The 23803-nt window shown below is 43.0% G+C and overlaps 1 protein-coding gene across 4 annotated transcripts in view; it reads left to right on the plus strand.

Moving 5' to 3' along the window:
- Positions 1-23042, plus strand: part of agap1 (ArfGAP with GTPase domain, ankyrin repeat and PH domain 1) — a 93628-nt gene extending 70586 nt beyond the window's left edge. For all 4 annotated transcript variants that reach the window (XM_077568705.1, XM_077568714.1, XM_077568690.1 and 1 more), the window contains 5 exons: positions 1126-1280; positions 1391-1481; positions 2911-3133; positions 18204-18459; positions 19715-23042. In XM_077568705.1, coding sequence (XP_077424831.1) covers positions 1126-1280; positions 1391-1481; positions 2911-3133; positions 18204-18459; positions 19715-19921 — 932 coding nt within the window. In that variant the 3' untranslated portion in view covers positions 19922-23042. The remainder of the gene's footprint in view (positions 1-1125; positions 1281-1390; positions 1482-2910; positions 3134-18203; positions 18460-19714) is intronic.
- Positions 23043-23803: the final 761 nt, after the last annotated feature.

Raw genomic sequence — 23803 nt, forward strand, 5'->3', positions numbered from 1 at the left:
ATAGGGCTGTGCAATTCATTGAAATTCAATTGCAGTTACAGTGCAATTATTACACTCCACAATCACAAAATCTGCATAATCGTTAACAGAAATGAAAGATTATTAATACTAATTTTGTGTTGTTTAAATTTATATTTGCACCCTTTTTAATTTTAAAAATTACTAATTTAATGCATCCTCTTTGGTCGACTTTTCTTAATATTTTTTAAGTTTAAACATTTTCTTGTTTTGTACCAAAAAACAAGTGATTGTCCTAATCATGATTTCAATTATTACCAAATTTATCCCGATTAACTAATTTGCTCCCAAAAACATATAAAAATGTTCTATTTTAAATATTGCCATGGTCCCAAAAATGTTTTTATATTTTTGTTTTTTGTGGGGGGTTTTTATGCTAGAGCATACAGAAGGCTTTGATGCAGCCTCTGACCTGAAGATGACGCTTAAAGCAATGGTAGTTATTACAAAAAACGGCCAGCAGGTGGCAGCAGAGTATAAGAAATCAACCAGGGCCATGTTGCAACAAGCTGTTTTCCCACAGTTTGAAACTGATTTGTAAATAATGATGAAACTTAGCTATATTCTAATGCTAATTGCTGCAATACAGGTCCAAGAAAATACTCTAATCTTTCTTTTTGTAGTTCCCATGTTTTTATAGCAATAGAACACAATATTCAGTGGGCCTTGCAAAATCAGTCAAAATCCAGTAAAACAGCCGGGAGCGAAAGGGGTTGCTTCAGTGAAAATGGCTGCTGGGAGGGAATGAGTAAATATTTTCTTCATAATCGAGCAACCCTCCTAACTTTCTGTTTTTTTGGTTATTCCACAATAATAAGCATCAATATTGTGAGTTAATGTTCTTCTTGACTGAGAGTATTTAGCAACGGCAAAATAACTTCAAAATAAAAGCGTACTAAGGCATGTGTCCATGTATGAGTGTATTTGTCTTATTTTGAATTTGGCCTTCTCACCACATTGGCAACATGTTGCCGTCATGCATAGCATTGCTACGGCTGACGGGTACCCAAGGCAGGAAAAAAACATCTTTAAGCATTTTTTTGAATGGAGGTACTCAAATGACTAAATATGAGTATCACCCCTACTGTTCTCTCTCACTCCCAACAGAGCAAGAGGAGAACTTTGAGTTCACCATTGTATCACTTACGGGTCAAACGTGGCATTTTGAAGCCACTTCGTATGAGGAGCGAGACGCCTGGGTGCAGGTCATCGAGGGTCAGATCCTGGCCAGTCTTCAGTCCTGTGAGAGCAGCAAAAACAAGGTGGGTGTGCCATTGTGCCGTATTACTCGCATGCTCGGGTGATTTCTTTCTTACTTACTTACTTGCGACCACCTGAGCAACGCGTGTTGACATTTGTGTCCTCCTTCCAGTCTCGTCTGCCCAGCCAGACGGAAGCCCTGGCGCTGCAGTCGATCCGAAATATTCGTGGAAATAGCCGCTGTGCTGACTGCGACTTTCAAAGTGAGTAGAGAGCATCGTTTGCTTGAATTGTGGAATTTGAAGCTTTTTTCTATGGATTTTTACAGTATACAGGCGAGTCAGAATTTAGAGATGTGTGCCTTCGGTGTAGTACCATATTGTGCCACAGCATGCCGGGGGCAGCACTGAGCTCAACTGGATATAGATGCAGCGTAATTAAGAGAAGAGAAGAATCTTCCCACTGAGTATATGACCGTGAGGTATACAGTATATTGTAAGGATGTAACGATAACAGTAATATCGTGATATCACAATATTAAAATTGCCACAATATCGTCATCGTCATGTCACGATATTGAAAGTGGCGCATCTGTCAAAAAAGGCCATCTTATATTCCGTTTGTGCGGTGGTTAGTTTATTAGGGCAGTTTAATTTTAATTAGGAATGTTTTGGCCACTACAGTGGTTATTACTCCTAAGTATAAATATTTTTCGACTTCTAAAAAAAACAAAGACTTTTGGCTCACTTTAGCCCAACATAACATTGTGAACTACTTAGACGCTGGTGAGCCAATAGGAGCGCATGACAATGACATGGTCAAGCCTATTTCTCCGTTATGCAGTACTGCAGTTATGTACAAAAAAAAAACAATATTTGCATTTTTTCCCAATATGAACTTTTTTCTCATGCGTTTTTATACAGTATTGTGATCTTTTTAATATCGCCAACCTCCCCACAATATCGCGATATTTATCGTATCGTGATGTTTGGATATTATTACATCCCTAATATATTGGTGTTTAAAAATTCATACATACGGTTAATTCTCTTGAAATGATGTTGCTCTGTATATATAAAAAATTTGCAGTTGTTTGAAGGCCTGCCGTAAGATTGAGGCAAAATGCCTTTTATGTCGTTTTGCATTAAGTCAGATGACTTTTGTGGATTTTCTTGCCAGAGTAGATATGCACACACGCAGATTTGCTAATTAAAGACACATACACGTATTTCCTGTGAATTAAAAAAAATAATAATAATCAAATCAAATTTTTTGCAATTAGGGCTGGGCAATATATCACAAAAAATATCAATATCACGATATGCGTATTGCAAAGACATACAATAAGTTTCACATGAATTTGTTTGCGTTTATCTAAATTTGACCAGTCAGACGCAAACTTAAACGTGCATTACTATTCAATAGTTCTACATTATCTAGGGTAATTACAATTAATTAATTAACAATACATTGAGCTTGCTTAATTTGCCACAGAAAAAATGTTGAATAACTTTCAATGTGTTTGGCAGAACTATTTAAAAAAAAAAAAAAAAAAATCATGTTCATGCTATATTGTGTAGTTTCAAGTATTGTTGATCTGTAAGTTTGATGAGCGTGGTTTTGCTGTACAGGACTGTACGTTTCAAGCTGTTTGCATGAGCGCCACTAACGCTGTGGTTTTGACACGCGCAGACCCGGACTGGGCCAGCCTCAACCTCGGAGCCCTGATATGTATCGAGTGCTCGGGCATCCACAGAAACTTGGGCACCCACCTGTCCCGGGTTCGCTCGCTGGACCTCGATGAGTGGCCGCTGGAGCTCATCAAGGTCATGTCCGCCATCGGCAACGAGTTTGCCAACAGCGTGTGGGAGGCCAACTCACAGGGTCACCTGAAGCCGGGACCTGGTGCCAGCAGGTAGGCAACCCTGTTGCACTTTCACTGGGTGCCGATAGGGGGCGTTGTTTGGGAGAACATGGCGTGTCCTAGATGGTGCGCGCCAAGCTAACTGCCATCAAGACTTCTAACAGTTGGCTACCAACCACTTCGGGTTGGTAGGTTGGTTCGAGGTTTAAAGGGAAAGTCAACCTTAAACATTTCTAATATAACATATTAGTTACAGGGATGTGATTTTTCCGCAAATTCGCGGAATTCCGCTTTTTTTATCTCCCCCCCCAAAAAAAAAAAATTATTATTATTTTTTTTTTTTTTTTAGTAGTTCATTGTGTATGCACATGACTCCGACAGATAACATCTTCTGCTATAACAAAGACATTTGTGGTATGCTCTAATATGAGTTACTTTTCATTTGGTCATGATACAATTATTTGTTCATGAAATTTGAACTCTTCAACATTATTTATGTGTTAACTTAGTAATCACATTAGTTAGATATGATGATATTCTCAGTGATAGTTTTTAAAAGCAAAGGCAGTCCAATGTTTTTGAATGTGACTGATTTTGAGTTGACTAAAACTGCCATTTTATATGGGATAGTTCAATATACATTGAAAATTTATGCTGTTGTTTTGTCTATTTCTTTGTCATGTGAGTGCATTGAAAGTACTTAAAAACACGGAAAACCCATGAGCTCCGGGGGGCTTTGCCCCCACTTGTCCCCCCACCAGGGCACTGCCCTGGACCTAGCTGGGTGCCCCCAGACCCCCGGCTAAATTTTCAGATAATTTCACTTTGGTCAAATCACATCCCTGTAGTTATATGTGACCTCGCTAGTCTAAACATGACATTCTTATAAAAATTACATTTTTGGAATATGAGTTATGCAGCAAAATCCAGCCATTTTATCTAACTCAGGGGGCGGCCATTTTGCCACTTGCCGTCGACTGAAGATGGCATCACAGTTGCTCAGGGCTTTTTTGTTTGATGCCAATTTACAGCATAAGTTATATCAGGCCAATTTACACATTAAACAGGTCAAGAGGCACTCGCGTACATTAACTCTTTGACTGCCAGACGTTTTCAAAAACGGGTTGTCGCCAGTGCCAGCCGATTTAAGCATTTTGAGTGATCTTTCAAGGTCCACAGAAAATGTTGTGTTTGGACTATGGAAACACACATACTACCAAATGAAAGATTGGACTCTCAGCTTTCATCAGAAAAAAAAAGTTTGTTTCTACCTTATTCCGTTCTTCAGTAATCAACAGTAGAAAATGGTTACTTTCACCGAAATTCTCTCTTTTGAAACAAAAAACGGAGAAAAAGAGCTTTTTGTGAAACGATGTTATTTCATGCACTCTAGTGAATTGTACACTTCTTTTTGTCCATGAATGATGCCACAAACACCTAAATAGTGCTTTACTTCTGTAAAACGCTTTCACCAACAATGAAAAAGTGTTTTTTGATTGCAAAATACGTTTATTTCCATTCAACAGTGTAACAATTTGACAAAACAATTTCGCAAACTATTTACAAATGTGTGCAACTGTGGTACTACTTACAATTATGTGGATGTTTCAAATACAGTTTTTCCTTTTGTAACGCTCTCCTGCGTGCAAGGAGACGCCAGGACTCGCACAACAGTTTACTTACACTTTCACATTGGTCTGTTTTGCGTGCAAACGTTACACTTTCTTGACGGCCTTTTTTTCCGGGGAATAAAAAGCAAGTAGCAGACTGTACACACTTCCTCCGATGAATATGCATTGGACTCGGGGCACTCTCCGTCGTCCGATCGAACGTCCGCCTGTGCGTGCTCGGTTGCGCTCCGCGTTACGACACCGTCATAGCCGCCGCGTCAGCGGTTCCAATTTTGCCGTCAAGCTCGGATTCACCTTCATCATCATCGTCATCAATGTACTCTTTTAGCGTTGGTCGATGACTTTTGTCTTGTAAGTGTAGAGCTGCTTGCAAACGCTCGCCATTGCCCGTTCCCTCCTCCATCTAGCTCCATCTAACGTCTTCTACTGCCGCGTCAATGCTTCTCAACCACGGAGTCACCATCATCTTCATCATCGATGATGATCATCGTCATCAACAATGTGCTTTTTCAGCGAAGCTTTTGGTCTTTGAAAAAAACGGCTCTGGCGTTAGCTCCTCGCGACCGGCCGCCATTTTTCCTTTGTTTTCCATTCTGATCTCCTGCTCAACGCTCTAGCTCCGCCTCTACTGACGCCCACCCGATCTTGTCAAAAGAGAGTCATCGCTGCCCTCTAGGGGCCAAAAATAGTCATTAGGCTCACGAGACCTGCTTAAAATTTTCAGGAGAGCTCCGCAAGCCTTCCCAGCACCCGTTTCAAAAAAAAAAATTTTAAAAAATGGGAGGACGTCTTTTAACGTCTTTGGCGCTCCTCCGTAGGTTTTTGCAGAACGTCATTTAACGTCTTTGGCAGTAAAAGAGTTAAAGAACAACAATTGAACAGAAGCCAGCCTCTATAGGGCCGATGTATGTTGAGATGAAGAGACAGAGTCGTAGAGTGACAGAGGGCAGATAAATAGTGAGAAAGTGGATGCAGGGGTTGAGCGACAAGGGAACAATTGCTAGACTAGCAGCTGAATCAACAACCGTAATAGTCACATGATGACAGCTACTGGTCTGCTCCCAACACCACTGCCGGCAACCAGTAGATAAATGTGAAGCTGCAGAGAAAGACAAAGACAAGCAACTTAGTAGCAGACTACATCAGGGTTCACCAATTCCGGTCCTCGAGCTCCAGAGTCCTGCCGGTTTTGGATGGTTCCGCCCACTAGCACGCGGCTCTATCCGTTCTTAGAAGCAAGTTGAGATACCAAAAAAAAAAAGGTAAGGAGGATCGAGACAAAAGATGATGAAGTCGAAGTCGAGGCCTGTGGCAGCGTCATTTCAGAGACGAGCCCGGATATCATCCACGAAGAGAAGTACACGTCCCGGCATACGTTGAGGCGTTGGCGCGTTCCGACAAGCAAGAGTACAAACGAGCGCAAGAGTGCAACGCGCGGCTGCAGTAAAAATGCAAATGAACATCAATCAGTCAGCCATAGACTGCGCACGCACGCACACGCGGCGAGCGCATTGACGTGCCATTAACCCTAGTCCATCAGAGCGCTAATGCTTTTATTGTTGCTCATGTTGCTATTTATTTATTAATCTGATGTATGTTTCCCCCCTGAAGAGATTAGAGCAAGTCAATATTATCTCAATTTAGCTGCGCCGCTCCACTGCAGCTGCATCGCTCTCCAGCCCGTCGATGGTATTTATCCGACCATTCCTTAAGTGCCTTGATTTTCACTCCCGCCCTGTTCATGACTTCTGTCTCGACTCTTCTCAACGTCCTGCTCATTTCACGCTTGCGTGCCACCGAAACCTTGGGCTGAGCAAGAAATCTGCGCTAGACGCTACATCCCCTGCAAAAGTTTTGGAGCGGCGAGACCAGTTATGTGATTTTGCCTTCGAATTGAGGCATCGACTTCTTCGTTTCACAAAAGACAAATGTGAGGCCAGCTCAACATTTTACCTTTGGCAATCGCGTACATAACTTACGCTGCATTCACAATGCGTTGCAGCGCGTGATGCCTAATTCACATTTTTTTGTTAAATCCGATCTTTTTCATGTTCTCATTCACATTACGAAAACATATGCGACTTCTAATGTAAATGGCGCACGCCCATGATTGACAAGCGTGAAGTCGAGTGTCAGGCACAAACAACGTCATGTGGAACAGCATTCACACAAGTAAATATAGTTTGCATGTCGCGGCTCATTTCAGAATGACAAGAGGCGGGAGGAGGTCGAAATATTGTGGGTGATGCCAGATGACGCTCTTCGATCTCATCGTTTCATGGAGACGTCCACTAAAGACGATGTCACGTTATTGTCGCGCTTAACTAACTCATTCACTCGCAGCCATTGTCACTGAAGCAATCCCCTTCGCTCCTGGCTGTTTGACTGGGTTTTGACTATTTTGCGAGGCCCACAGAATATTTGTGGCGGCTGTGGATCAGGGTGTAGAGAACGGTCGTCCAGTAACCAGAAGGTCGGCTGTTCGATCCCCGCTCTCCCCAAGTCATGTGTCGTCGTGTCTTTGGGCAAGGCACTTGCCTCCAGTGCTACTCACACTGATGTATGGAAGGTGCGAATGTTCTTCAGCCTTTCCCAGGGCAGCTGTGTGGCTACTTAAGTAGCTTAACGCCACCACAGTGTGAATGTGTCAGTGCATGAATAATGTAGCTATTCCTCTGTAAAGGATCTTTTATTATTATTGTGTTCTATTGCTATAAAAGCATGGAACCTACCAAAAGAAAGATTAGAGTCTCTTCTTTCATCAGGAAAAAAAGATTTTTATCTGTTTCCTTTTTGCAGCAATTAGCATTAGAGTATAGATTCATCAATATTCACATTCCGGTTGAAAACACTGACAAAAAGAGCTTGTTGCAACAGGGCCCTGGTTGATCTCTTATAATCTGCTGCCACCTGCTGGCCGTTTTTTGTAATAACTACCATTGCTTTAAGCCACCTGTATGCTCTTGCAAAAAAAAAAAAAAAAAAGTATAAATACGTTTTTGGGGAGGCAAGGACAAAGTATTTAAAAAAAAAAAAGTTTTTACACATTTTTGGGATTGAATGAGGTAATGAACCTTCTGCGTGCATGAATCACTACTATCACCACAAACCTCCACTTCATACTTCATGTTCCAGATGAGATTAAAAACAATTATAAAAGTAAGGGCTAAGAAATTGAAGCTGCAGCGTGAACATAGCCGTAGCAAAAATATTGGAACGTGTAACAATGTTTTGTTACCCCAATGCATCCATCATATTGATTATTCAAACAGTAAATAGCTTAAGATATTTAGTATTCAAATTGAGAATTTTGTTTGTAGTTTTAATCTAACATTCACTCATTTTAAAATCATCTTTTGGTGAAGTGAGTAGGGGAGAAAAAAAAAAATGTCCATCATGATGTGGCTTGTGATGTTCACAGGCTTCTCTGGAGCACCACTTTTGCTACAAATCATGTATGAGGAAGGATTACAGGGAAGGCGGGGGGGGGGGTGAGACAGATAGATGGAACACTCCCCCACCCCCACATGGTCTCTCAAGTGAGTAATAGAGGCCGAAATTTCATTTTGCAAGTGGCTGATTTAATGATCCAAAGGGTAATTAATGGCCTGATTATCTTAATGTTAAATATGGCCAGCAGCAATTACACTGACCTCCTGTCTGTCAAGGTCTGAACACCCCCACCCAAGCACATCCTGTTTGGAGGTTTGGAGCTGCATGGGAAGGGAACTGGAAGACTCAGCAAAATAAAGAGCAAGGGTGGTCATGTGGCGGTCTAAAGAAGAAAATGAAAGGAGGTTGAAGGAGGGAAATGAAGGATCGTTTGGGAGCTGAGATGAGGACGACAAGAGGAAGAAATGCAAGCAAGGATGGCGAAGGGAGTGCGATGGTCGGAAGCCCAGGGGGGAAACGGAGGAGGGTCGGCGAAGGAGGTGCATTAGCATGGCTGCCTGTATTAAACACCTCCTCCTCCTCCTCCTCCTCCTCCTCCTCCTCCTCCCCTTGCTGACTGCCTGGTCTGGCCAGAGGGAGAAATTATGTTGATGGAGATCCCGCCCCTGTCCGATGAGATACGTGACAGGCCGCTCTCCAGCTGTTGTCATCATCTCTTTATCAACCGCCGCTTTGTAGCCAGCGTTCACGGCTCGCCGTAAACCCACCCACAACATTGCGGAGTCCGGGTCACATTAGCGTCAGGGAGACCACGGCTAGACTCTTAAGGACTCGCACCGTCGCGCTTGAAGATGAGCGGGGCGACTTGTTGACGTGGTCGTGGTGACGCTGCAGAGCTCGTCTGCGCAGTCCAAAGCGCAAAAAGGCGGAGCCATCCTCTAAACGCTCCCATTAACCCCGGGCTGCCCGCGGTCAAGCGTCCTCACCTCAGCTGGCACGCTCGCCGATATCGGCGCCACAGCTGATGCCATAGCTGAGGGGGCTGCTAAGTTTGGGCCGGCTGCCCGTGCTTCCAACAGCCACGGGGGAGGGGGGGGGGGGCTTTAGTCGCCACTCTTGCTTGTGTTGTTGGCGTCGCAGCTCATTGTTTTAATTATCTGCCGAGTGACACGCCAACACCAGCTCGCCCGGCACCCTGGGCCTTTTTGGGCTGGACTTGACGCAGCGTGTTAGACAGGCCTGGGCGGACAGCAAGTGACAGCGCCGCTAAGCCGCCCTTCTGGCTTGCAGACCGCAGAGGTGATGTGCGGGCGCCCGCGTCCCTTCCTTCCAAATAACGACCTTTGGCGGCTTTTCCCAGAGGCTGGCCTTGGCCTGGTTCTGCTCATGTTTGTCATGGATGTTCTGCGCATTCAAAGCGCTTGACTCACCCAGTTTGGGGACCAAAGAAATGCGGCGTAATCCACCTGGTGGTGGACGGTTGTATGTGGGACGGTAAATGGCACTTTTCCACCTTACAAGGTCCTCAAAGCGCTTTACATTTGACTACTGATGACGCAGCATCAGGGGCAACTTGGGTTCAGTATCTTGCTCAAGGATACTTCCACAATGGAGTGGGATCGAACCCACAACTTCTGGATTAGGAGATGACCACTCTACCACAGATCCACGCCGCCCCCAGAAGGGGAAGGGAAGGATGGTCTCAACAGACCAGTGGTTCTTAAACGTGTCGGAATTCAATGGTGTAGTCCAGGATGTACGCAGATATCGGGTGTATACCCGCTTCTTTTCCACTCAGTTTTGCATCGACCCAATTTTAAATCCTCAGCTTTGCATCTACTCACTTCAAAATTCTCCGTGATGTGCACCGTTCAGCTCCTCTGCTGCTAATTGGCTTGTAGGCGACGCCTTCGCTGATTCAATTGGCTAACGTTACACATGAGGACCGATGAGCCAATCGTAGGCAGAGTAGGGCGGAGTGTACGATCCTTCAAATAGTGTCCGGAACGGCACTCTGGAGTTCAACCGGATGGTGTGATTTGGATCCCCGGAGCGGTCGCCGCCGGTTCCGCACTTATCTACTGATCTAGTGTTGTTTTAGTAGCAAGGCTGGTCGTTTATTTTAAAGTAAGTTAAAACACAAGAATGGTGTCGTGTATTTGAAGATTCGGCTTAAACCCAAATTGAGATCTAATAGTGACTGTTTTTCACAATTATAATTGCTCATTGTTCACAAAATTTAGTTTTCCCTGCAGCACAAATAGGCCAAGCCATGTAGCGTGGGAACCCGTCTTTAACCAGGTTAAGAAGCACGTTCAAGAATGAGCATCATTGCATCGCTTAACAGCGGCCCGTGCATGACGCATGCTGAGCCAGTATTAATTCAGTGGGAACGCCGATGAATACATGCTCCGAGTAATAATGTGACCCCACCCCCCGACCCCACCCCCTTCCTGAAAAGGCCATCCCAGCGCCAACAGATTTCAAATGAGACCTGCTGCTTTTAATCTGAGGTAGGGTGTCAGGTGCGACGGCCATGACATGGCGGCGCGATTGGGCTCAGGGGACTGGATGGGGCAGCCAGCAAAAAAAGGGGGGGGGGGGCACATCACAAGATAATTGCCCCCCAGGGTCAGAGCAGGGGGAGGAGGAGCGGATAATACTGCTGCTGCTGCTGCCCACGGTTCTGTGATCATAGTGGACTTGGGACATCGGAAGAGAATGCTGACAAAGATTGAGCAACCCAGACGAGACTGGACGGACGGACGGACGTCTTCGGAGCTATTTTACTGGAGGACGTTTAATAAGTCACTCACAAACCAAGACGTGTTTCTCTCTCTGCCGGAACAGACTCAACTTGTGTGCCGATGATGACCGAGCCCACCCCGGCTGCCCTAATCCCGCCGCCATTATGCGCGGCCCCCGCTGATGCGCGGCGTCCCCTCGGCCCGCATTTTAAGCAGCGCACGCTGGCAGAAAGAAGCCTCCTGACAGGCGGGCCAGCGCAAATAATTGGGCCTCCATTCTAATTCATCCTTGATTAAATGAGTCCTAATAGACATTATTTTTTACATGACTGCCCTCGCTGGCGCCCGCAGCCGCGTCCTCCGACTCGCCTAATGAGCCCTCCAATTTACTATTGACATTAAACCGGCTGACACGAGCCAATCAGATTCAGCCTTCATGGTTGGTCGTCAGCGGGAGCTTCTGCTAATGTGGGCTAAAAGCGCATTTTTTATGCCTGAGTCATCGCAGCATCGTAATGAGTAAGTCAATAAGAGTCGCTACATGCATGACTCTGGCGTGCTTCTACAGCAGATCGCAAATGGAGATATGAAAACGAATATGAACGCCGCCGGTAAGCGTCTTCCCACCCTGTGGCTGATTGGCCCACTCAGCCAGTTGCTCATACCACGGTGGCGGGGGTGGGGGGTGGGGGGATGGGGGTCCTCCTCGGGTTTGTGGGTAATATGTTTGGATTGAATGGGTTCACGTGCTGCTGATAAACATTTGAGACGCTCTTATTTTGCCGCTTTCCTCATTTAAGCAAGCATGGGCAAAATAATCATCATTAACTGATGTTTACCATAGCATTTCTAATGCTGTAATGTAGAGCTGTCAAAATGTATCGACAAGTAATCGATTATCAAATTAATCTACAACTATTTGAATAATTGAGTAATCATTTGGAGCCATTTTTTAATTTCAAATTGTCCAAATTCTCTGATTTCTGTAGTCCTTCATGAAAGACGACTGTGTTTAATCAAAATAAGACATTTGCCAACATCTGTTTTTACTTTGGAGTAAACAATGGCCGCTCCAGTAACATAGAACAACAACAATCCCCACTTGTTTTTATCACTATACAAATACAAAGTACAAAATCCTGTAAACAATAAACACGGGTTAATAAACAAAATAATCAAAATTAAGTCATCTGTTTTTCCCTTTAATGCTAAATTAAAATAATCTGATTAGTCGATTAATCAATTGAAAAATCGATCGATTAATCAGTTCTAAAAATATTGGTAGTCAATTGTATAAATATTATATAATTATTAATATTTAAAATAATATATTTTAACAAATCCAACGGAACTGATGTTTACCATAGCATTTCTAACACTGTAATGTATCTGCGTCCGTCTTGCATGATCAAAAGAGGTTTTCGGTTGCTTTCGACATCTTCACGTTTAATTAATTACCCCAAGAGCGATTTAGCCGACATGTTCCATGGCTTTGGCCCATTTCTACTTTTTCTTCAATTGTCTCCCTCGTCATTTGCATGGGTTAGCCCCATTGGCTGCTGTCTCGTCGAGCCGCACGGGTGACTCGCACCCTCCCCCCTCTCATCTCCTTTAATTATCTGTGCCTATCGGAGGGCAGCTAACGACCGTCCGGCAAAGGCTAATTGATTTCAGCCTCTTCTCCTTGTTCTTTGTCTTGACTTCTTTTCTTCTTCTTTTTTTCCCAGTGTGGGCAATTGATGTGCAGTAGGTTTCACTGGAACATTCCGCAGCTCACCTTGTGACAAAAAGTGTGATGTGGTGATTAATCTTGACTGCACATTAGCTCGGCAGTTAGCTGATGCTCTTACCCATCTATTAATCTATTAATTAGAGGACTAATTAGGCCAGAAGAGGAGCCACTGACACTGTGTCACTCTTAACCCTGTTTCCTACCGCTCATTACCTCTGACACACACGCACACACTCTGACTGTAATTAATGATCGCCTTGAAGAGAAGCCTATTAGCTCAAGTCGTAGCTTTTTTTCAACTTGTACCTTTTATGTTTTATCAATGTGTGTAAAGCTTTTACTTTGAAATAGTATATATATATCATGTGGCAAGCTCAAGGCCGGACTCTATTAGATGGTAGGCAAAGGCGGCAAATCCAGGTCCGGAAAGTAAAAACTCTGCCACAGTTTGGCTTTAGCCCCAAATGCTAGCTCCTTAGCTAGCTCCCATGGTGCTTGTTTACCTTTTCGGGAGCTAGCTAGCTAGCATGAGGGGCTAAAGCCAAACTGTGGCAGTTTTTTTACTTTCTGGACCTGGATTTGCCACCTCTGATGGTCGGCTTACACAAGCCACATCCGTTTGGGTTTTTATTATCGGCAACACAATGAGCTTTACACAACACCTACAAGCATCAGCAAACGGTTAACGACATTCAGGAGCAAAGCAGAGAAACCAAAAGTACCCGACAAAAATTACTTTTTTTTTTTTTTTTCTCTCAGGAGAGCTCAGTATTGTTCATTCGATTTGACATCATCATTGCTCTCCTTTTTTTTTGAAAAAAACACAAATCAATTAAAAAAAAATTAATAAATGTTTTTTTTTAAATATATATACATATATACAGTATATACATATACACACACATATATATATATATATATAGATACTAATAATATAATATAATAATAAATTGCCAAATGCAGAAACATCAATGTAAGTTATCACGATGTAGTGGCTCTCGCTAACAGACAGAATTAAGTAACCGGAATTAGGTTAAAAAATTCTATATACGTAGACCATGTTTCTATTTAAAAAATTACTTAAAGAAACATAGTTATATTCTAATGCTATTTGCTGCAAAACTGAAACAGATACAAATATACTTTTTTTCCTGATGAAAGAAGATGCACCAATCTTTCTTCTGGTAGGTTCCATGTTTTTGTAGCAATCGAACACAATATTCTGTGGGCCTTGCAAAATCTGTCAAAACCGCCGGGAGCGAAGGGGGTTGCTTCAGTCAAAATGGCTGCCAGTGAACGAGTTAAGGGTTTCTTCGAAAATAATTTCTCATGGAAAATATGCTTTCTGTTATTTGTTCTGCCGTTCAATATAAAAACTGATGAGAACTAATTATTAATCAATATTTGATTAAAAAATAATCACTAACTACTATTGATCGTAATTGTCAGATAAAAGACTGCTGCAATTGTAAATATTCACATCTGGTCTTCCCATGTTGCAAACATCAGTTAAAGTGGTGTTAAATTTATTTTGTGTGTAATTATGCTAATTAGCTGAGTGTGATTATCAGTGTGTGTTTGAGGGTCATGGATAGATGACCCCTTGAATCGCGCCGAGGGAGCAGCCAAATGGCCTCTGGCCCCGTGTGTGTGTGTGCGCGCGCGTGCGCGCATGTAAACACACCCAGACAAAGGAGGTGCTCTGAAGGAACATTTACACACACACACACACACACACACAATGCGAAGAACAGGAAATGTGAAAATCTCCATGGGCCCAGTGTGGCTCCTCAAAACACTGGGATGGAATCTCACGCCTTCAGCGGACGAGACGTGACAAGTTGACGAAGCTATCAGTCAACAGGTGGACACTGCGAGCGAACAAAAAAAATATAGAGAAGTGGGGAAAAAAATACATGTCACGTGTGTGACAAGTTACTAAGAGACTCAATTGAGATTCATTTGACAGTCCAGACTTGCTAGCACAGGTGGCAAATTCAGGTCCAGAAAGTAAAAGCCCTGCCACAGTTCGGCTTTAGCCCCTGATGCTAGCTAGCTAGCGAGCTCAAATGGTGCTTGTTTACCTTTTAGCTTGCTCCCTAGCTACTCATTTACCTGCTAGCATTAGAGGCTAAAGCAGGTAAACGAGCGCCATGGGAGCTAGCTAGCTAGCATCTGGGGCTAAAGCCAAACTGTGGCAGGCTTTTTATTTTTGGACCTGGATTTGCCACTTCTGTTCGCTAGAGATACAGTATAAATGCATAAAATGGGGGGGTTATATCCTCTGGGTGCTGTGTGTGTTTTTTTTTTTTTTACGATTAATTTAAATTACACACACACTTTACCCCTCTGGGCTGGAGTGTGTGCGTGTTTGTGTGCGTGCGCGTCTCTGCCTTCTCACCCATACTCATGTTTAATTATCTAGCCAGCATGCCTGAGTGCAGGAAAACAGCGCTCTGCCTAATGGGATGTGAAAAGAGACACACATTAGCACACAGAAATATGAGGCTCCGCATTCACAAGATACACACATACACATAAACACGCGCACACACACACATTGTGCTTAATTAGTGCAATTAGCCTCTCCACTGTCGAGAGCTGTGTGTTTTCAAGACTCGTTAGTTAGTAATGATGGAGTCACTGTGTACACACACACACACACACACACACACGCACACGGATTCATAGTCTAAGCAACAGAGGTGGTGGGGGATGGAAGGAGTGCGTGCGTGCGTTTCCAGGGTCCGCCAGCCTTGATTTCTGGTCTCGGGGACAGAAGGTCGGCCCCCCGCCGCGCGCACACCCACTGAGCGACACCTCCGGGCTTTGTCCGGGGGTCACGGGCCGTGCTCCCGCGGCCGGCCTTCCTGGTCCGGAAGAGAAAGCCTCCGGGACATTCCGTGATGCTAGCCGCCATTGCCGGTCTCCAGGAAGTTAATGAGATTGTGGCAAGTTCCCACACCAAAGTCTCGGCTTGCTTGTCTCGCGTCGCATTCACAAGTTGTTTTATTTATAAGCTGCCAATTCAGAGCTGAAGGTGTCTCAAGGCACTTGACACATTAGTCAGTTTTCCATCCAAATGTTGTGACATTTTGAAGCTAATTTTGTGAAAATGAGCAAAAGGAACATGCGACTTACGCCCGTTTCCATCCGTTCTTCTTTTGCGAATCGTGAGAGGAGACGCAAGATGATGTCTCTCGGCCACAAGACACAAAATGGACAGATTACTGACAAGAAATTGCAGCCATGTTTTTTTATTGAATTCATTCTAAAAATAATTGTGTTTCTTTGTCTCCCCAAACATATCTTACTTTATCATCCGCCATTTTTTTTTTTGTGACAGCAAACGTATGTGCGACGTATATCCGGTTTTGTAGCAGCTTATTCGCAAAAACTGTTTCCATCACACAAAATGCACGTTTTCCTTTTTTTGATACGCTTAAAAATCCACCCCCTCCAAGCATAAAAGCTTTTGGCAAATTTTGAACCTTTTTTCGAATTTCTGACATTTCCGTTCAGCTTCTTTTTCGCAATTCTTGAAAATTTTTATAAAAATAGGTGGATGGAAACCTCACTATTTATCAAGCACACTCCTCATACAATCAAAAAAAAAACAACTGAACCCCACATGAGCAAAAAACAATAAAAACAGGGATGTGATTTTTCCGCTAATTCGCGGAATTCCGCTTTTTTTATCTCCCCCCAAAAAAAAAATATTCCGTTTTTTTTTTTTTTTTTTTTTGTGTAGTTCATTGTGTATGCACATGAATCCGACAGATAACATCTTCTGCTATAACAAAGACATTTGTGGTATGCTCTAATATGAGTTACTTTTCATTTGGTCATGATAACAATTATTTGTTCATGAAATTTGAACTCTTCAACATTATTTATGTGTTAACTTAGTAATCACATTAGTTAGATATGATGATATTCTCAGTGATAGTTTTTAAAAGCAAAGGCAGTCCAATGTTTTTGAATGTGACTGATTTTGAGTTGACTAAAACTGCCATTTTATATGGGATAGTTCAATATACATTGAAAATGTATGCTGTTGTTTTGTCTATTTCTTTGTCATGTGAGTGCATTGAAAGTACTTAAAAACACGGAAAACCCATGAGCTCCGGGGAGCTCCGCCCCCCTTGTCCCCCCACCAGGGCACTGCCCTGGACCTAGCTGGGTGCCAGCAGCCCCCAGACCCCTGGCTAAATTTTCAGATAATTTCACTTTGGTCAAATCACATCCCTGTAAAAAGCACTCTCTGAGGAAAATGGAGTAGCTTGACAGAGATACAAAAATTCATCAATTATTGGCCAACTAATCAGTTATCAAATTAGTCAACACCTGCAATATTTTGGAAATCATGTAAGGTAATCGTTCAACTTAAAATATTCCAAATTCTCGGAATGTCAGCCGGCAACAGTAAATATTTTCAGATTTCTGTTGTCATCCATGAAAGCAGATTGATTACACACATTTTGGTGCCGAAGAAACTTTGAACGGTTTCATGCCCAGTTCACACTGACTCCGAAATGGATATGGAACGGCATCCGTACGGACGCCACAAGGACAAATTTGGGTCCGTGCGAGTGTGTGTGTCCAGATCCTGCGCTCCGGAAAGTTTCCGCAAGGTTTTCTATTTCCTCCGGATTCCACGTGTATTTTGCTAAATTGCTTGGCCAGTGTTAATGTTGTGTTCCATCAAAATAAGACATTTTGCCTATTTTCTGATGTTTTACAGACCAAAACCAGTAATTGCATTATAATTTTGTTGTTGTTTGTTTCTAAATTTGAAATTTCCACCAATCTCATCTCTCTTGTCAGAGGTCTGGAAAAGTCAGCCATTGTTCTCTTTGCTGCAAATACGTCTTTGGGAGCATGGTAATATTTAAAATAGAACGTTTTAATACGTTTTGGGGAGAAATGAGTTAAAAGATCGGTGATCAGCCGGAAAATTGTCATCGGTGCACCGCTAGTTTGAACCAATGTCCTGTTTTGAATGAAGTGATGTTTTTTGTTTTTCCAATTCATCGATTTGGAATAATCAACAGATTATTCTTTTTATTCAAATAATCATTAGTTGCAGCACTAGTAGATAGAACAAACACAATAGAGGGTTTTTGCTAGCTAGCTAGCTCCCATGGTGCTTGTTTACGTTTTAGCTAGCTCCCAAGCTAGCTCGTTTACCTGCTAGGCAGCTAGCTAGCATTAAAGCAGGTAGGTACGAGAACAATGCCATGATAACGGCAAGGATATTTGTTTGTACACATTTTCTCCACATGATCATCATGGACTTCAGAATTCAGACACTTTTGTGTTGTGTCCCCCTTTATCCCCCAGTGGGGTCATGTTTTCTTAAAGGGTGGGGGGGGACTAATGGCACTAATCCCATGCAGGGGTCTTAAGGAGTGATTCGGATTTGGCCAGATAATCACAACCGGATTAAACACGGCCGCACTTGACGACGCCGGATTGCGAACAAAGCTGTCCACGTTCACTGCGTCTTATTTTCGGCACTGGTGACACCACATGGTGTCATAAAAAGAGCCGTGCCGTGCCCCGTCTCGAACCCGGGGTGTGGCGTTCTCACGTGGTCTCCCGCTGTGTGTCGGCAGGGAGGAACGCGAGCGCTGGATCCGGGCCAAGTACGAGCAGCGAGTGTTTCTGCCCTCGCTGCCGTGCGCGGAGCTGTCACTGGGCCAGCAGCTGCTGCGCGCGACGGTGGAGGAGGATCTGCGCGCCGTGGTGCTTTTGCTGGCGCACGGTTCCAGGCAGCAGGTCAACGAGACGTGCGGCGAGGGAGACGGACGCAACGCGCTGCACCTGGGCAGCCGCAAAGGCAACGTGGTCATCACGCAGCTTCTCATCTGGGTAACTTGTCACGCGGCCGTCCATTTTCCTGTTGCACCTTTTCGGCACCATCGCAGCTGATTTTGGGCAAGAGGTCGTCCCCGGACTGGTTGGCAGCCGGGTCGCAAACATTTTTTTTTTTAGTGCGTGGGGCTAAACAGCTTTTAGCAGTCGACCGCCGCCATTCACGGGGGGGAGGAGCTGGCCCGGCCCACAAATAGCGTTAAAGACACGAATAATAATAATAAATAATAAATAAATAAATAAGAAAAGTGTATCGTATCGTATCGTAAATGACCCCAATTGAAATGCATGCGGGGGTAAAAAATAAACGCACAAAAATTCTTCAAAAAACATTGAATATAAGATGTATTTTTTAAAGGATTTTTTTAAGGCATTCAATAATTGTCATTGATCAAGTAGGCAGAATAAGACATGATAGCTGATCACCGATTTTGCATAAATGAGAAAATATCGGCCAATCCCAATCCAGCCATTTTGAGGCCCTCCTTTATTTATTTGTGGGGGAAAATGTAAATCAATAATAAATGCGTACAATTCTTAAGAGGCATGACAAAATATTTTTGGCATTAAATGAGTTTTAATGGGTTAAGTGGCATAGTGAAAATTGTACATATAAATGTAACTTCTTTATGTCAAATAATTGCTTGATTTTTTTTATCACCAAAACAGGTATAAATAATATATTTTAAAGTGGAAGTCAACATTTCTTGACAATAATATGTGACCTCACATTCTGATTATTATTACACTTGTGGAATATGAGTTATGCAGTTAAATGGAGCCGTTTTTATCCATCTCAGGGGGCGGCCATTTTGCCACTTGCTGTCGACTAAAGATGACGTCACAGTTGCTCAGGGCTCAGGCAACGACCAATCACAGCTCACCTGTTTTTTTTTTTAGCTGAGCTGTGAATGGGTGTTACCTGAGACCTGAGCAATTGTCATGTCATTTTCACTCGACAGCAAGTGGCAAAATGGCCGCCTCCTGATATTAATAAAAACTGCTGGATTTTACTGCACAACTCCTATTCCACCAACGCAATATTTACCAGAAGATGAATTACTACAAATGATTACAAATAAAGTGATATCTTTCAACATTCAACTTTTTTTTACATTTATTTTTAATTTGACAAAATTCCCTCTCGTGCCCTTCAGTTGCAGGCCATTATTTTTTGGGAGCATTAAGCATCGGTGCAATTTTTATTTAATTTTTAATTTTAAAAATATCTATTTTGCTTACCTGTGCACAGTACGGTGTGGATCTGATGGCGAGGGACGCCCACGGCAACAGCGCCCTGGCGTACGCCCGGCAGGCCAACAGCCAGGAGTGCGTGGACACGCTGGCCCAGTACGGCTGCCCGGACGAACGCTACCCGCTCATGGCCACGCCCAACCTGTCGCGCCGCAACGCCAACCGCAACAACAGCTGCAGCAGCGCCGGCAGCGCCTTCATTTGATCCCCTCGTCGTTTGGGAAGCACTCAACTACCTGCTGTGACTTTTGGCTCCGCCCACCTCACGTGTCGGACTGGTTGAGCGTGGGAAGTACCCAAAGCATGCTGGGTACCGTACTGGGCCACTTTCACCTCAGACTCAAGATGGCTGGCGTCATCCTTCTCGTCACACACTACAAAGGCCAGTTTGCTCTCAGGCAGCGTCACTTTCCCGGCCCAAGCATATCGAGTCCCGTGTCCTCAACGTGGTGTTGTGGCCCCGCCCACAACCATCTTTTTTTTTCCCTCCCTCTGACGTCTGTGAATTAATTCACCTGTTTTAAATGTGACAAATATGTGAACGCTCTAAGGGGATGGATGCTATCTGGCATGTTTTTTCCTATTTGGACCGCTTGACAGGGAATGTTGGGAAGACGATCGGTGAGAACCAGCGTGCAAGTATGTGAAGATGAGCGCAAGCTCCGCCCCCCAACATGACCGCATCGCCATCTTGAAGGCAGAGGTGGGGGGGGGGGAGGAGACTCGTGACCTGACTCCACTTGACTTTCACTAGGCTGCAAAATCTCGTTTGTTCAATTTAGTTGCCATTTGTTTGTTTTTGAAAGAAAAGCATGCGAGGGGCTAGTGATAGATCGATATATATATATTTTTTTTCAAGCCGATACAGACGCTGATTATTAGTCAAGGAGACTGATAACCGATATTACAAGCTGATATTCATTTGCAGTAAAATATATTATTTTAACCCAGGATTGTTAGATACTAACAAAAATTGCAGGGAGCTTCCAGGGTCATTAGCATGCGTTAAGCTAAATTCCAAACTAAGAAAATAAATTGTTCCCGTAAGTTTTATACTGTAAATAAAGTTTTCCATAATTTCAAATTAATTTAAAAAAAAATTATAAAAAGTGTACGCAGTTCCCAGTGTTAGCATAAATCCATAAATGAAAAGTTCCTTGTAAAAGCTGTGAACGTCTTACAAATGAAAACCCTCAATTTCGCTACGTTTGCAGACGATATTTGACAAAAATGCCAAATATTAGATTTATCTGAAAATATTTAAATTTCCACTTTATAAAAGTGATGGTAGCACTGGGAACTCCGTACACTTTTTGGTTTTAAAAATAAAATGAAGTCATAATGTTGAGATTTTGCAAAACTTTATTTACAATATAAAACTTAGGGGAACTATTTACTCGCTTAGTTTTCATTTTAGCTTAACGCATGCTAATCACGCTGTCCAAAAGCCAAATATCGGCACCGATAATCGGCCCATCCCACGATTGTTACATTTGAATTGAGGATGATGTTTTGACCGGAACGTGAATGTGTTAGTCCATCCAAACAGTGCAAGTACACAAATGTGTGAATGAATTTGATGTCGTGACTGAAAACTTGACGGACTTCCTCGTGACGTCCTCCCACCTCTGCTTGAAGGTACAGTATTGGTCTCCAAATAGCTCCAGACTTGACAGAAAACCCCACGAGTCAAAGGGAAGGAAATGCTAACCACTTTAGCGTCATTCAAAAAGCTAACCCCCACGAAAACAAGAACACTCCAAGACTGACGTTCAGTCCAGCTTTTCCACACGCCGTCCCTTTAACGCTCACAGCGAGTTTGCATTCTTGTATGTTTTGTCCGATTGTTTGTTTACTTCCTGGTGGAGCCAAAAAAAAGGGAATCAAACTTCTTCAGGATCTCTAATTGTAAGCTCCTGCTGTGTTTCGGCTTCAAGCTGGCAAGGGCTTTTTCTTGTGTGCAAATAATTTAAAAAATAATTTCCCCGTCCTTGAGATGTGCTGACAACCGCTCAACTGAAGGTGGCGCTCATTTATCCACGACCTCAAGTTGAACCTTCAACTTGGAGACAATTTATTTATTTACTCTCTCCTACTTTGGCTTCTCGGTGTCAAGTCTGCCGTTTGGACAGGCCGACACTCGAAAGCAAGGCTGCGTTGGTAGTGGATGATTGAGGGCTACAAAGTATGCGTGATGATCTCAATAATCTTGCATATCGCTTTATTTGACTGAATGTGCTGTTAGCTCGCTGTGTCTCTTCACCACGTGACTGCTGAGCAATGGAGGAAACCGCCTGTCACTTTGCCAACTCCCCTCAATGTTTGTACTGACCTTGAGCCGGGTACGCCCGTACCGACGATATCCAATAGCACACGTAGCCACGTCACCCCAAACCGATTCCAGTCTGGGCTTTCTAGGCTGTTGTAGTACCAACGCTGACCTGCGAGAGGTGCCACAGGGCATCCAGACAACCATAAAATCCAAAGAAGTAACAGAAGCTGCTAACTGCTAGGCTAATCGTTTGCTCATCTGATTACTACACTGTGACACGTTGAACAACCGCACCACAAGATCATCTCTCAGACATCGGGAAATCGGAGGCAAAAACGGTATGTGTGTACCCTGCTTAAGTCAGACACGCCAACTTTGACCTTTGCCTTTCTTTTAAAACACCTGCCTTCATTCAACCTGTGATTGTGTAAACCCCACCATGATGATTTCCCCTAAAAAATTACTTCTGTTTTGTGATTTTTGTTTTTACATATATATATATCTGACTCATGCTATTTTATTTATTACAAAAAATGCACTAAATTCACTTGGCATTAGCTCGTAGCCTTGAGGCTATTTGCAATTGGATGCTTTTACTTTCTTTTTGGACAAATAAGCAGCTACCGGTTGGCTTGAAGTTTCCTCCATTTTGTCTGTATGTCTTTTAAAATGCTGAACATGCTTCTACTATGCCAGCACGAGTTTAAAAAAGGAAAAGAAAGAAAAAGCTTGTGTGGCTTAGTTTTCGCGTGGGTCAACAGCGCAGCAATTTCTCAGGCAAAAAGCCTTCAGCGCTAACCGTGACCTCAATGTTAGCTGTTAGCTCCTCTCTCATGTGTGCATTTTGTATAGTTTGCCCCCAAACTTGTTCCAAATCCATCCATGTTTTTAGTATTCTTATTTCTCGTTCAGACACATTATTGATGTTCTCGTGGTTCTAATTATTGTTTAGTTGGATGTACAGTAAGATAACACGGAATATTCTACTGTAATGTGTCTTTTTTTTTCAATAAAGACCAGAATGATGTTCACTCACTTTGGTCTCAAAATGCAACCGCAACATGGAGTTTTATTACCCAAGAAGGGATCAACCCAGTTGAATGGGAATGGGGACGAGGCCACGAACTTCCGACTTCCAGCAACCGGAAACAGCGCTGAAGTCGGAAGTCCCGCCTCCTCCCTGGCATATGCCCCATTGGCTGCATACGCTCTTAACATCCCATTCCAAAAACAAGTACAGTACAATAAAAATAAAACTACTGAAATGATTATTCATATACGTATTACAATAAAAGGTTGAGTTAAAAAAAAATCACCTAAATAAATATTGAGGCGTCTCAAACTTGTGGCCCGGGTCCAAGTCCTGACGCCAATTTTTTTATTTTTTTTTTTTTTATTTATGTGGCCCACTAAAGCATTGCATGTGCGTCTAATTAATGGTTATTTCTATAAAAAAAAAAAAATATATATATATATATATATATATATATATATATATATATATTAGATTTGTTTTTATTACAGAAAATAACTTATTGCACTTTATCAGAAAAAGTGTGCATGTGTTGCTCCACCATTTAGTCAAATCTAACACTCCATGGCACTGACGCTATTTATTTATTTTTTGCCTGCATTGCTAAATAGCATGTTAGCTTCATGCTAAGAAATAACATTGTTTGCTAGCATTAAAGAAAGGCGAAGCTAAGTAATTGTTTCAAATACAACAAAAGTTTTTTTTTCAGTCAACTTCAACCGATAATGTAGAAGTTCTAAGCGGGAAATGTGATTTGAGTGACGCTGCGTTCAGGGCCCTCT

The sequence above is a fragment of the Vanacampus margaritifer genome, chromosome 1 (genome assembly GCF_051991255.1).
Source record: "Vanacampus margaritifer isolate UIUO_Vmar chromosome 1, RoL_Vmar_1.0, whole genome shotgun sequence".
NCBI classification, from domain to species: Eukaryota; Metazoa; Chordata; class Actinopteri; order Syngnathiformes; family Syngnathidae; genus Vanacampus; species Vanacampus margaritifer.